Below are 14,073 nucleotides of genomic sequence, written 5' to 3'. Positions count from 1 at the left end.
CTGTCTACAGACAAATAAATAGCGAAGCTGACTGAGGTCAACCGATTACCCACTCTAACTCTAAAGCCTCGAACAGAAAGTGATGCTGGAGGTTAAACAAGCAGATTCTATGTTTGCTAAGGGCATACAAATTAGGCTGCTGCACAAAGAGGAAGATGCCTATAAAGAAGCAAGCATCTTATGGCTAAGAAAAGACATTACAATAACAATGCTGACCCTTTTTTCTGTTTTATAAAATCCTTGGTTATTGGACAGTGGAAGTTATTGGAAGTTTTGAGAAAACGAAAACGAAAATATCTTTATATCTTAACAAATTATAAAATATATTGATAATTTTTAATGTGACTGATTCAGGACTATAAAAACAATTTTGAAATACCAAAGCCTTTTATTATTTTCCATAATAATAAAGAGCTGCAACACATTTTGTTTATATTGAAACACTAGCATTAGTAAATCATCCTAACTGAGAATGACTGGTTTTTTTTGTTTGTTTGTTTTGGATTCCTACTTGAAAAAATAAATAAATTAGACACTCAACACACCTTTAAACTGAGTTTGGATTATATTTTTCTACAAATACTGACTGTTAAAATTTGCGCAACACACAGCATGTTTCGATGTTACCAGCAATTGCCTAAAAGTTTAGACAGGATGTATACAACATAAACTACAATCAGCAGCAGCTTTCTCCTGTGCGATTGGTGACTGGGGGGAGAGAGAGAGAGAGAGAGAGAGAGAGAGAGAGAGAGAGAGAGAGAGAGGCTGGATGCATGGATGAAATTCAATCTGTGAAAAACAGAGTGGAGTGTTGTGTTACATGAAGTAACCCTGTGCATCATAAACAAAACCACAGAGCAGGATGCTGCTGCAAAGGACCCACAGAGCTACAACACCACATAGGAACATCTTTAGCATTTCCTACCATAAGGCACAAATCTTGGGTCCTGACATTTATCTGGATGTTACTTTGACATATACCAGCCACCAAAACCTTGCTGCAGACCAAGCACACCCCCACGTGCCCTCCATACTGAAAACAACTACTCAAGAACTGGAGGAACACAACAAAGGATGCCATGGTAACCTGGCCTAATGAAAGAAAGGACAAATAGGCGAGCTAAGAATGGACTGATAAAGTAGTCCCATGTGTTGCAAAATCTTTTTTCTGCCTCTGCTGAAGCAGCCAGTGCATCAAACCTTGCGTAAATCCAGACAAAATAAAAACTGAAACTTAGAGTTACACTTGACATTTCACTCAGCGTAGTTTTAAGTGTGGCAATAGCACCTTTAAGAAGAGTACAGAATGGTAGACCCAAAGGAGATAGTATCCAGCCTCTAGCCTCCAAGCAGTGCCCCTCTCCATGCAGCTCTACTCCTATTGTTCTCTAGGAACAATGAAGCCAGTGTTTAACCCACCATACACGGTCTGACCTGGACTAACTGTTAACAGAGTACCGACTATACCATGGGATTCGTGGTAACAATAACAAGAGTTTGGGCTTTCAAGGTCTTGTGATGTGTATGGTTGGAAACTCTGACACATGATAAAAAGACTCCAAAATGGACTGCACTATCACTCTGTATCTTAATGGTTAAATTGTATTTAATATAATTAGGAGGTTTTCTGTTAAACTGTGGACATGCTAACCAGGTGCAGGAAAGTTACACGTGACTGTGAATTTTGTTCAAAAACTGTTCATCAGCTGCGCGGCTTTATGTTCACATTAGCCTTATTGTGCTCTGTCCAGAGCCTGTAAACATCAATATGATATTAAATTACACTCCTGCTCTTCAGGGGGCGTCTTCTGACTACATCACTGCCCACTGTGTGAGGATGACATTAGCTCGTGTTTCCATCCAGCTAAAACTGCTCTCCATAATTTGCGCCCGAAGCGGCGCTGGTTTGCTGACTCTGGTTGTTTGGTTGCGTTGTAAACAGACCGTGGTGGTGAGGATTCACCTTCAGTACATTACAAAAAAGTGGAGTTTTTACAGTAAGCTTGTACGACATTTCGGTAGCTAGTACACACCAGAAGATGGTGTTTTTATTTTATTTTTTTGTCGCAGTAGTGTACCGTTAGCTAGCAAACATTCACATGAAGCATGAAACCAATCCCGAAGACGACAGTGGTTACACAGATTAGATTATAGTTAGGCCTCATTTAGTTCTTTCAACTTGGAGAAACGTTTATTATGATATTGCTAAGTATTAGGACACAGCCAATAAGCTGAAAGTAGAAAAATCTTTGCTACCTTCAAGGCAGAGGGCACCTGACAGATTATTGTCACGGGATAATGTTAGCTAGCTGTCGTTGCTGGTTTTCTCCGGCCATCATTAATGACTTGGGGGTGCAATAACTTCTAACCACCGTAAATACGATAACGGGCTTGGATTTACAGTTCGTCTTTTTCTGACCTCCAAAAGAGCAATGACACAGAGCTATAATGTTAACATTACTGACACAGTTGAAGAGCTCTCTCTGGTTTTCACTACTATCATTAAGTAAAATTATACAGTCGTCTACTAATACATATACCAAACTCATCTCTTTAAATAATATAAGTATAAAAGGATTTACCTAAGCTGATACACTCCGGTCAATCGTCACGTACAGTCAAGTGAAACACAACGGAAATCATCCTCAACGTAGCCCCTCCTCTTTTACGTCCACTAGACCTCCGACCAATCAAGATTGGAGATGTTGTCAAGTCGGCCCAATTAAAATACAAGACTGGGCGCTGTCCCAGATCTCCCGCCCACATTTATGTAAATAGAAATTCTGTGTCCAATGAGAATTTAGAATAACTAACCAGGCGACCCGTGACTGGATAATATTTGGAGTGATTGACAATAAGTTAACGATCACTGGCCTTTACCGCGGGATACCGCTACACCGTTAAGAATGATACAAGTGTTAATAAAACAATCAAACCTCAATTAGTTCCTCACATGTCCACGTCACTTCCGTTACGTTTAAATCTGTCATCAGCTATATGTCATTTTCGGTAAATCGCTCTCTGTTTTGACATTACAATATAGTACCTCATGTCGAAACAAGACGGCAGTTATTTTCACCCAATACCTTTTACTGCAAGTAAAACTGAAGCAATGTTGCCCCCTCGTGGGAAGTACCTGCAATTTAACAAAGTGCTACTTTAAGAGAGACAAAATTCACATCTTTTTTCCACACACTAATAAAACAATGAAGACAGCAAAGGTTCTTCCTTAGAATACATAATCTTTATTGTGAGGTCAGTGTCAAGTAATGAAATTACAGTTCTGCAATGGGCTTATGGGGCCAGTACGGGTGTTTGACCTTGTCCAACTTTGTCTCGGGGAAGACACTGTTGAGGTCCTCGATGGTCATCTGATCGAAGGGGATCATGTTCTTAAATTTAGCCAACTGAAAACACACAAAGCAGAAAAGAAGTTTTTAAACACCATAACACACTCATGGTGCATTTCAGCAAATAAGCCAACTACTGTCTCACCTCTTCTTCATACTGAGCAATGCGGGCCTTGGATCCTTCAGTGTAGGCTTGTGCACTTTTGTTCTGTTAGAGATGAGTGAAATTATGAATTTGAAAGAGCAAAAAGAAGAAGAGATTTGGGATGCAGCTCCCTCTGTTTTAAATGTCAATTTGTGTTTAAACAATTTTGTGACCTTTCGAAAATTCTTTGCACATTTACAATTCTTATTATTAAAAGATATACACATGGTATGGCTGCCAATTCTTGTTTCATCATTACAGTTTCAAGATAAAAATGTTCTTACTTTCAAGCTAAACATGCAAATACATTAATTTGTTTGATGCAGCCACTTACAGCCTCAGCCTCCTGCGCATTGATGGTGCTTGTCTGTGTGTCAGTGGGCTCAGGAATCTGCAGCGCTTTAAACTGTGTGAAGGAAGAATAAAAAAGTGTCACCACTGAGATGCAAAAGACAGAATTTAATAACACACAAAACAAAACAAAACAAAAAAACACTTTCTAAAAGTAGTGGGTCCTGACTCGTTTTTGTGATCTGTTAACTCAGTTATATGTAAAAGAAAGTTTTCAAAATACTCTATGCTGTGAAAAACTAAGTACACTATTGATTGAATAGCCTGTAGAGCCACCTTATTAGTAATAAGTTGAAGTAATCATTTTACATTTGTTAATGCACAATTCTCTTAATGTCCCACTGACAGCATTTTGATCATTTTGAGGTCTGTACTTTGACTGGGTCACTCCAAAGCCTTGATTTTTTTCACATGGCCTCACGTTTGACTCCAGAATACTTTGGTAAACACTCAATGACTGTAAGACATCCATATCCTGTGGCACCAAAGCAAGTCCATATCATTAGCCCTCCACAGTTGGTATGAGGCATTTGTGTTGATGTGCTGTGTTTTGTTTTTGGTAAATGTGGAACTGTAAATTATGGCCAAACATCTCCACTTTGGTTTCCTCTGTATAAAGACAGGAGTCATGTGGTTTGTTACGATGCAACTTTCCAAACTGAGCTGTTCTTTTTAGAGAGAAGAGTTTTCCTCCTGGCAGCCTTTCCAAATAAACCATAGTTTTTTGGTCTTTTTCTAACTGTACTGTCATGAACTTTAACATGTAAACATGCTAACTGAGGCCTGTAGAGTCTGACATGTAGCTGTTGGGCTTTTTGCGGTTTCTCTAAGCACTGCACAGTCTGAACATAGAGTGAATTTCCTGGTCCACTTCTGGGAAGATAGTATGATTGTGTTAATATGACACTGAAGTTTTAAAACTGTTCAAACTTCTGCTTTTATTGAGGTTTTGGAGATATGTGGCCACCAACCATGTGACTTAACTTGTGACAATGCAGAGTCCAGTAAATAAGGCTCCAATCACACAGATCTAAAGACTGGTCTGCTGACCATTTGGCAAGCACCAGTGCCCTACCAGGTATAAGTGGTTGCTGGAAGTTGACGGCTGTCACTGGGAAAATGACTGCGCATGATGTATGAGAAATCTCAGTAGAGGTGTTCACACTTGTTAATGATTGGTTAATCAAGCGCATTTGATTATACTCTATAAATTTGTCAACAAAATATTTTCAGTACAATCAAAATTTCTCCTGTGCAATAACTGAATATTTATTTTATTATTGTTTTTAAATATGTACCACTGACTTTATATTTATTTATTTATTTATTTATTTATTTATTATACTTGCCTCTTTTTAAACTTTGTGCTGATGTTTTTTTATGTCTTTATGTGAGCTGGTGCTACGTAATTTTGTTCTGCATTGTGTCTTTGAGGTTAAAGCGCCTTGAGGCGGCTGTTGTTGTGATTTGGCGCTATATAAATAAAATTGAATTGAATTGAATTGGAGGTAATGCTGAGTGAAAGTAAATCTTGAATTTTGAATTAGCAGCACCTGACTGCCAATTACTCTCTTAATTTCAATGGAAGTTGTAAGGGTGTACTTAATTTTTCACAGGGATACATGGAGTTGTGGGAAAACTAATTTGATTGTACAGCCACTACAATGGGGCATTACAGGACATTCTTTCATAAAATGAAAACACAATTATAATTATGTGGAAAATTTTCAGAACTTCTAGACACAACATTAAAAATGCCACTAACAACATTTTTAAAACGGCATTCCACACATGCTCTATTTGACTAATAACCTGCTGAGAAAAGCTCACCTTTTTCTCAAACTCATCAACCATCCCGGCTTTGGCCACTGCACTCCTGTAGAAGTTCCAGTCAATAGCCACAGGCTTTTCTGGCAGGGAGGCTAGCCTGGTAGGGAGGAGAAAAGCAAAAGAGAAAACCAAGTAGATGATATTTAAGATGCAAAGAGCAAATAAAATGGACAACAGAACTGTTCACAAGTTGATACAAATGTAAAATTCAGTGATGATGCTTCTAGGAGACAAATTAATGCAACCGCACACTTTAATTATGATAACATGGGATAAATTCATTATGATAACGATGGGATAAATTAAAGTCTGCAAAGAATAATGTGACAGCCGCATAATTTTCTATTAAATCTCTAACATAAATTTATTCATTAACTTGACATCATGCAGTTACTAAGGCGATGCTTTCTTTTTCTCTGATGTTTTTATAATCACTGGAAACCAAAATAATAACTGAGATTAAAACTAAATTATTTACCCAGGCCTTAGTGTGCAGGTTATACAAGATGACATGTCTTATAATGGGCAGATTCAACTTGATCAATCTGTTTTCCACTGGCTGGGTGACCCAGTCACTGTTATTACGGTTCTCCATATCATTAAGCCATGTCTTAAAAAGAGTTTCTTGTTCCAACACATTCCAACTCCTTAAGCCTCCCACAAACACACACTTGGCCCTCTCTACTACCACAAATAGAATGTAATTATGCAGGAAACATTGCAGTTTAAATAATACCTCCTAGTGTACTACAGTCAGTTGTTTTGTACTACTGATCCTTGCAGCATCAGTAGCGTACCATGTTTACAAGATGAGCCCTTCAAGCAGCAATAATTAAGATAAATATCTACCATTTGCACCATTTGCTGTGTTCTTTTGAAAGCAGAAAATATCTTCCCACAATAAAGCACTGACTTTGACCAAAGCTAACAAATTTATTTCTACTAAGGCTGCAACGATTGATTGATTCGATTATAAAACTTTCTCGACAAACATTCGATGCTTCGTTTAACACTCTGTAGCGCGCTACTGTCGCCATGGAAAAGTGATGCACATTTGCCACTAAAAACATATTCAGAAGCAGCATGTGAATAAAAGGTGTGACAACATTAAGCCCAGTTTTAAACAAAAACACTGATAACACAATGGCAGCAGTGATGACGATGCTGGCCCAGTTTAACGTGGAGCCAGAGTGTGTTTACGCACCACAAAGAGGCGGAGCCGTTACCATCACGGTGAGCTCAGGTTTAGTGAAAGAAAACATGTTTTATAACATCCAAAAGATCTGCCCAGTTCCTGTATTCACCCTTAAATCCTTTACCGGGAAAACCTAGCAGGAGTGCTTCATCAAAGCATGCGATCAACACACTCTGATGTGAAGAAAAGCTCCATCCACATACGTTTGTTTTACACTGGGAAAAATCTCCATAATCCTCCAGGAGTTGAATTAAAACATACAGATGACCTGTTAACTTAATCTGATTATCGAGAGTTTACTTGATTGGGTAATCGACAGATTAGTCGATTACTAAAATAATTGATAGCTGCAGCCCTAATTTCCACACACTGGAGATGATGATGTATAACATAGTGAGAGGTGTATATCATACTTGGCAGAGATGCCATCACTGCGAGTCTTCAGTGCATTGAACATGCCACGCTGGTTGGGTGGAACTCGCTCGGCAAATGCCACCCAGTCAATGGCCTTCAGGGCTACACGACGGCCTGCCATCTCGACTGTCTGAAATCAGAAAGGACACATTTATTAACACATATTATTTTATTAATATTATTATTATTATTGTTTTAAGTATTGAATTAAAATGTCGACAATCATCTAGACAAATCTTGTCAACATGTGTTTTGGTCAGTATTTAGTTTGGTGTTGAGAAACAAACAGAAAACAGTAAAATCATCTGTTGATGAGGATACCTTCATGAATGGTTTGAGGCACCACAATGAGAAGACTACTTTTACTTTACTACTGGATTTCAAAACTTACGCAAGCATCATACAGAAAAATCATCTGAAAACCTTGCCTTTCACTCCTTCTGTCAAACATTACCACCAACCCTGCACACTGTCTGTTGCTTTGGTTGGTTGACCCCAGGTATTTAAGATTCACTAATTCGTTAGACTAAAGTCAGAATAAACTTAAATATGTAAGCCTAAAATTTTCAGATACATTTGCATCACGCATAAGGACAAGTGAAAGGCATATTCGTCGCTCAAAAAATAAAGTATGAATGTATATGATTAAGGAGCGAACCGGTATACAATTATTTTCATGTTTCCTTAATTTATGCTTGCATACTGTGCGTGGCATTCAGTGAATAAAAGCCGATTGAATGGAAAATGTAAAATATAAAATTGACTGTCTAGTGATTGCAGCATATGGAAAGACATCTGCTTTTACATGAAACTGAAAGATGAGGAGTATCCTTCGTTGTTAAATGAAATAACTTTCAGACACAGTAAATATATATTACATGTTCACTTTCAAGTTTATGTACGCCGAGATGTGAATAAAGTACTTCAACTCAATGTCCTCATTTCGCTGGACCCAGAGGTCCAGAGTTTCTCCTGGACCTCTGGGTCACGGTCAGACAATATGAAGCCTGTTGAAGCTAAATAATTGTTGTGTCTCGATGAAATACACCCAAGTTATTCGTAGCGCGTTTTATATTTTTTTTTAAAGATAGTTGCAGTGGCACCATCTGTGACATTTTGCTCAATTTAAACCCTGTAAACCGGCCAGAGGTAGCTAACTCTGTTAGCTTGCTAGCCAAGGTCAGAGGACTCCGTCTATGACGCCGGGACTTTGACAAAATACGAATGTGGCCGGTCAGGCTACTTTTCCATCTTCCATCCACCGACACATGCATGATCCCAACTAACCATTATTTAAGAAATTATTATCAGATATTCTTTCAATCAGTCACCCCTGCTCTGTACTCACCTCGCTGCAGTGTTGTCTGTGACAGGACGGACCAACGGAAGAGCCTTCTTCATCAGCGCCTTGAGCCGCAAATTGGCGTCACCGCCCTCTGCTGGACAGGCTGAGAAATCACAGCCTGCGTTCACGCGTTCCTTTTTCTTTCCTTTTTTTTCCTTTGAAAACTTTCGCAATTATGCGATCCAGCTTCTGTAAGCCAACTTTGGGACTGTGGGCTTTAACAGTGAGCAATTATTAAATAAATAAACCCTAAATCTCACTAACTCTAAGTCTCTTGTTTCTTTTTCTTTTTTGTAAAAAAGAAAAAAAAGAAAAAAGGAGGGTCTAGCTAATTTAATTGGAGGCAGATTAACAAGAACAAATTAAAAACTGAAGAAAAACGGGAACTTTTGAGGGTTTGAATCAATTATAGGGGAAATGTGTCTATTAACTCTTTATTCTAGGTAATTATATTGGCCTTAAGAGTTTACCAGTGTCCCACAAGTGTAACCAGGCAATAAATGGAAACAATAAAATGCATCAATTCCAAAACCAAAGCCATCATTAAAAATGTGAGATTTTCCCAGAAACATGGCGCAATTGGTGCAACCTGTAGGTTTCTATCATAGACAGATGAATGTCACTTGGTTACTTTATGTGCGCAGCAAAGATGAAAAGTTTCCTTTATTCTTAAAAATCCACTTAAAAACTTGAAGTGTGCGAATCGTGTGACTTTGGCACGTTTACATACTCACCGTGATACCGCATCAATTGCGTCGGTCTTGGGGAAAAAAACCCGTGTTTTTTATATTTAAAAGTAAAATAAAAGTGTACTATCTCCAATAAACTGTATCATCACGACAAACTGAGATTTGAAATAATCTTTTTAGGATTTACAGACCAAACTGTTTTCGCTTTAAAATGTAAATAAGGAAATAAAACAAAACAATACGCTATGCTCTTTATTTATAAATTACGAAAGGTGCACAATGTAGCACAGTAAAAGTAGGTGGATCTGCACTGAAAATCAAACAGTTATGTGGTAATTCCCAAATCAGATAATTGAATGCGTGTGAATGCGATGAGGTTGTCAGGTAAACGTTTTGCACACTTTTAAGTCACATAATAGAATATCTAAATCAAATTTAAAAAACGTTTAACTAACAAAGCTTTTCCGCGGTACTTTACAGCAAAAATCCGCAGAACACTCGGAGGCTCCAGAGGTTAATGGCAATATTAACAGAAATAAACGTGAGTCAAGCACTTTCAATTCTTGGATAATGTTTATTTACTAAAAATCAGTTTTTACAAGTTACTGCACATTTAGATAGACTCATGTATGTACACAGTACAGATACAAAGATATTCAATAAATACCACTTCTCCTGCCCATTAAGCGAGACTGCAGGACTTTTAAGAACACTACAAATTTTATATACATTTACAGCAAAATTCATCAAAGTAAATCTAATATCACTCCCATAAAGGCCACGTTGTGAAGGTTAAAAAAAACTAATACATGTATTTTTTCCCTAAAATATAATTCTGTCTCCGTTCTTTAAAAGAATGATAGAAATCGTGACAAGAAATACAGATATTAACACAGCAAAAATGGACAACGCTACCCGATAACAGAAAAAATATTCATATCTTGAATGAGGAATTCAAGTGATGATAAAGACAGTACACTTCGGGGTCTTAAGGCACTGACACCAATTAAGTACTTTTCTGTTGCTTTTAATAATGTCCCCCAGCTTTAGAGGATTATTGCCTTTAGATCCGGACACATTTAATTGCCCAGTTGCTACTGGAGAGCACGGAGGACAGGCTGGGATGAGATATTTAAGGCATGTCATCTACGGTGTGAGTAGATTACATCTGCTTATGGAGTTTTGCTTAAGAAAATTAAGGCCGAGAATCCACGGTTCTCAGAAGTGGACACAAAATGAGAGCAAGTGAGCGCACTCGGAACGATTACGCACACGTTTATACACCGATATTCGCCACACGTTGTATTTTTCTTCGGTTTTGGAGTTTGGAAAAAAAAAATAGTCTAAACTCCAAATTGCGAATAGTAAAACAATGCTTATCCGAGATGTGGGCTCATTTTTAAGTGTGCCGTGGCCAAGAGCGGACAAACGCGCGCGCACACACACATCTTACGCACAGACAGGAATATTAAGACAAATAGTACATCCCATAAGTGACGGGTCCACTGAACAGTCCTGGCACAGGCAGACTGGGCCTCGGGAAGGCGTTTGAAGGGCCCCAGGATGGAGAGCTCATGTGCGCTCCGAGGGGGAAAGGCAGCGCGAATGCGGGCAGGACGGGCTTGGAGGCTAACTTAAACTTTTCCAGCTCGGCCTCCTGAAGTCTCTTGGCTTTGGCCCTCCTGTTCTGAAACCAGATTTTGACCTGAGTCTCCGTCAGGTTGAGAGAGTTGGAGAACTCGGCTCGCTCTGCGATGGAGAGGTACTGCTTCTGGCGAAACTTGCGCTCCAGCGCCAGGAGCTGGGAGGTAGTAAAGGGCGTGCGAGGTTTCCTGTTGTTTTTATGCTTCCTTAAAGTACACTGAGTTGGACTTGAGCTTCCTGTCACAAAGAAATTGCAAAGAGAAAAAGCTGAGGTTAGATTAAATCAGAGTTTAACTGAAGCGGGATTGTCACTGCAGGTGAACGTAAGAGCCCTCGCCACTGGATACAAACACCAGCATAACGCAGCTTACACACACACACACTGATAAATACACTGCAGTATATTATTGTTGACAAAATAACCTGCATCACACACTGTCACACCTCTGTGGAATCAAAGGCTTGAGCACATACTCAGATTTTCTGCTTTCATTTATGACTTTTTAAATGTTTAAAAGTTGTTTTATTTATTTATTTTACAGATAACAAGACATATATGGCATAAAATGGTAAAGGGTCAGTGCAGCAGAGAAGCGAGTGTTTCATGAGCTCAGATGCAAAACATATTTGCATTGTTATGCATTTATTTACCTAATAAATGACCAAATAAAAAGAGTATTTACGCATCACGCGTGTCTAGGAAACAAAAAGGCGTCTCACAGTTAAACTTGTTATGCAGCTCCTATAGAGAGGTGGATAAATACAGTTTATTTTTGTTTCTGATAACAGTGGAGGGACGGACTTACGGGGAGGTGTAGAAAAGGAGGACGTCTGGAACCAAGTGCTCTGATCTTTCTCACAAAACTGTGGACTGTCTTCGCTGGAGCTACTGGAAACACCCTGCGAGCTCTCAGCCGATATCTTCCTCTCCGCGTAAAAAGTCCTTGGAGATAGATGTTCGCCTTGCCCAGCCACGGGCTTCGGAAGGACCAGAGCTAAATCTGAGGACGAGTAAGAAGTCCGACAGGTGGTCTTCTTGGAAATCAATGACTCAACGCTAAACGGGAGGCTGCTCCGCTGGAGTTTGTATCCTTTCTCGGTTGTCATGTCTTTGGGTTGCAGTTCCTCGCTCTCTGTATCCGTCTCCTCTTTTTGATGAAGCTGTTTGGCATCTTGGGACGGCGACCCCTGCACAGGATTCATCATGATACAAGGGGATGGGGCCATGCACCTCCGTGCGGCCCGTTTAGAGGAATTACGTGGCTGAGGGGTACGGTGTCCAATGTGCGTCTTTTCGCTGTCAGCGGTGCCCAGTAGCTTTTTACGCGCTGGACGGGGTCGTCTATAAAAGGACAGGGGCTGTCCCCCCTCCCTGCTTCCACCAATCATCTCGTCAAGTTGGCCTCGTGACGTCTCAGAGTGTGGTTTTGATTGGCCTGTAGCCTTCCAAGAGAACATCAAGAAGGCTTTGAAAGGAAGGAGACGTTAATCATACAGACCCCATGCGGTGCGGGACTATTGATGGCTCTCACAAAGTAGCTTAGACCAATTTTAGTGCAATTAACCAGTGGGGAGGACTCTCTTGACCATTTACATCCATTAGCAGAGCACTTCCATCGGTAGTATTAATTTAATTACTCTCTTACTGTAAAGCTGAGCAGGGGCTAATGAGTTACGTGTCGATAAAAGTCATACTTTTATCAAAGACATTAAAATATATTTTGCGTCCAAAATTAAATATCATAAAAGCAAATCCATTTGTCCATGAATAACCTGCCCGTATAAATGTACATTATAGAAATAAAAATAAGTGAAGCAGCTTAAAAGAAATTCCAATCAGAAAGAGTGCGGAGCCGGGATAGAAATTGATTAGGTATGAGTGTTGGTCACACAGCATTGCAGCAATTTAAGGCCTGTCAGGAGCTCTTCTCCTTAACAATAGCCTCGGTTGAGAAGCAACAGGCGTTTTCTTTCTCCAGGTCATACTATTTAATAAGCCAGACAAGTTGTGTTTTGCAAGGCGCCAGACTCGGCAGGATCAAAAAGGAAGATACCTCGGGGAGAAAAGGCAACGGTTAACTCCACTTAACCAATTGTCCTCCGAATATTTCATAGTCCAGTGCATGGAGCTGGGTGGAAACAGGCGCTGACAGTTAACTGTTTCACGTCTGGGTTCATTTTTCCAGTCATCTGGACATATTTTGTTATGAGAAAAAAAATCTACAGCAAAAAATAAATTAAAAAAGAAAGAAACCTTTTGAAACTATTATTAATGTGAAAATGTTCATAAAATGAGAAACATACCCATGATACTGAATGAGTATTCTTAGCTTGGAAGTTTTTACCGTTGTAGTTGATAAAGTTAATTCTGTTCATCACAGAGTTTATAACTGTTTTGTCATAAATCCTTTTTTGAGTGGGGTGCTTTAAATAGAATAAAATAGAATAAATAAATAGATTAAAAAGCACAGTAAATGTGTAGTGAGGTAGAAGCTGAATAAATATGGAAATACTTGAAGCGTGACACCTCATGGTTTGATTTGTCGCTCACAACAATAACTACAGTATAAATCCCTTAAATTTAATAAAGATTAACATCTAAATTCATCTAAATTGTCTCCGCTGACATGTCCAAGCTGATGTCACATTAAACATGTCAGCAGCACACTGCGGCCTCCAAGCCAACACAAGACCCCACTGAGAACTCACACAGTCAGCAATGCTATCAAATACACAAGAAGAGGATTAGTGTGAAGATGGACTGAGCTAGTGGTCAGTCCAAGAACTTAAGCCCTCCACTTCCCCATCCTCTTTTACTCCCCCAAATTACTTTAATAGCCCCCCTCCGAGGCTAGTTGCTTAACTGGATGACAGTGGTATGTAAACTGACTTGACCTGCCCTGTACATATCCGTGTATCACAGCTGAAGCTCACATAGGATTCAGCATCTGACTTTAACTACAATTCACAGGATTAGCAGCCATTTCTTTAAAAAGTCAACGGAGAACCATTATTTGATTGACAAAAATCTTGATTGAGATCACTGATGGCTGACCCCCTGAACGCCCTCAGGTGTAAGAATTTACCTCTCTACAGGTAAGAGGCACAAC

General features: G+C 39.3%; 3 protein-coding genes across 5 annotated transcripts in view; all 3 read right to left on the bottom strand.

Moving 5' to 3' along the window:
• The window catches only part of pnpla6 (patatin-like phospholipase domain containing 6), a 31,216-nt gene extending 28,511 nt beyond the window's left edge, over positions 1 to 2,705 (bottom strand). For all 3 annotated transcript variants that reach the window (XM_005454780.4, XM_005454779.4, XM_005454781.4), the window contains exon 1: positions 2,583 to 2,705. The gene's annotated coding sequence lies outside the window, so the exon portion shown is untranslated. The remainder of the gene's footprint in view (positions 1 to 2,582) is intronic.
• A 517-nt stretch (positions 2,706 to 3,222) lies between these two features.
• Positions 3,223 to 8,730, bottom strand: LOC100697434 (ATP synthase subunit d, mitochondrial). The gene is made up of 6 exons (XM_003449956.5): positions 8,634 to 8,730; positions 7,285 to 7,415; positions 5,677 to 5,773; positions 3,830 to 3,901; positions 3,496 to 3,558; positions 3,223 to 3,407 (listed from the first exon to the last, which is right to left on the bottom strand). Exons 2-6 carry the CDS (start codon positions 7,404 to 7,406, stop codon positions 3,276 to 3,278), a joined length of 486 nt encoding a protein of 161 aa, XP_003450004.1. The 5' UTR covers positions 7,407 to 7,415; positions 8,634 to 8,730; the 3' UTR covers positions 3,223 to 3,275.
• Positions 8,731 to 9,877: 1,147 nt separating this feature from the next.
• On the bottom strand, positions 9,878 to 12,266 carry LOC100707552 (homeobox protein MSH-C). The gene is made up of 2 exons (XM_003449993.3): positions 11,770 to 12,266; positions 9,878 to 11,200 (listed from the first exon to the last, which is right to left on the bottom strand). The coding sequence occupies exons 1-2, from the start codon at positions 12,188 to 12,190 to the stop codon at positions 10,788 to 10,790; spliced, it is 834 nt and encodes a 277-aa protein (XP_003450041.2). The 5' UTR covers positions 12,191 to 12,266; the 3' UTR covers positions 9,878 to 10,787.
• Positions 12,267 to 14,073: the final 1,807 nt, after the last annotated feature.

This window comes from Oreochromis niloticus, linkage group LG6 (genome assembly GCF_001858045.2).
Source record: "Oreochromis niloticus isolate F11D_XX linkage group LG6, O_niloticus_UMD_NMBU, whole genome shotgun sequence".
Taxonomy (NCBI): domain Eukaryota; kingdom Metazoa; phylum Chordata; class Actinopteri; order Cichliformes; family Cichlidae; genus Oreochromis; species Oreochromis niloticus.
This window is presented reverse-complemented; position numbering and strand designations above follow the sequence as displayed.

Bases quoted from the DNA above. Each gene is read 5' to 3' on its own strand.
- LOC100697434 (XM_003449956.5), bottom strand. From the start codon at position 7,406: ATGGCAGGCCGTCGTGTAGCCCTGAAGGCCATTGACTGGGTGGCATTT. The intron at 3,902-5,676 runs GTGAGCTTTTCT...TCCTTCACACAG, and splicing joins TTGATGAGTTTGAGAAAAAG to TTTAAAGCGCTGCAGATTCC. The intron at 3,408-3,495 runs GTGAGACAGTAG...GTGTGTTTTCAG, and splicing joins TTGCTCAGTATGAAGAAGAG to TTGGCTAAATTTAAGAACAT.
- LOC100707552 (XM_003449993.3), bottom strand. From the start codon at position 12,190: ATGGCCCCATCCCCTTGTATCATGATGAATCCTGTGCAGGGGTCGCCG. The intron at 11,201-11,769 runs GTAAGTCCGTCC...TCTTTGTGACAG, and splicing joins CTCCTTTTCTACACCTCCCC to GAAGCTCAAGTCCAACTCAG.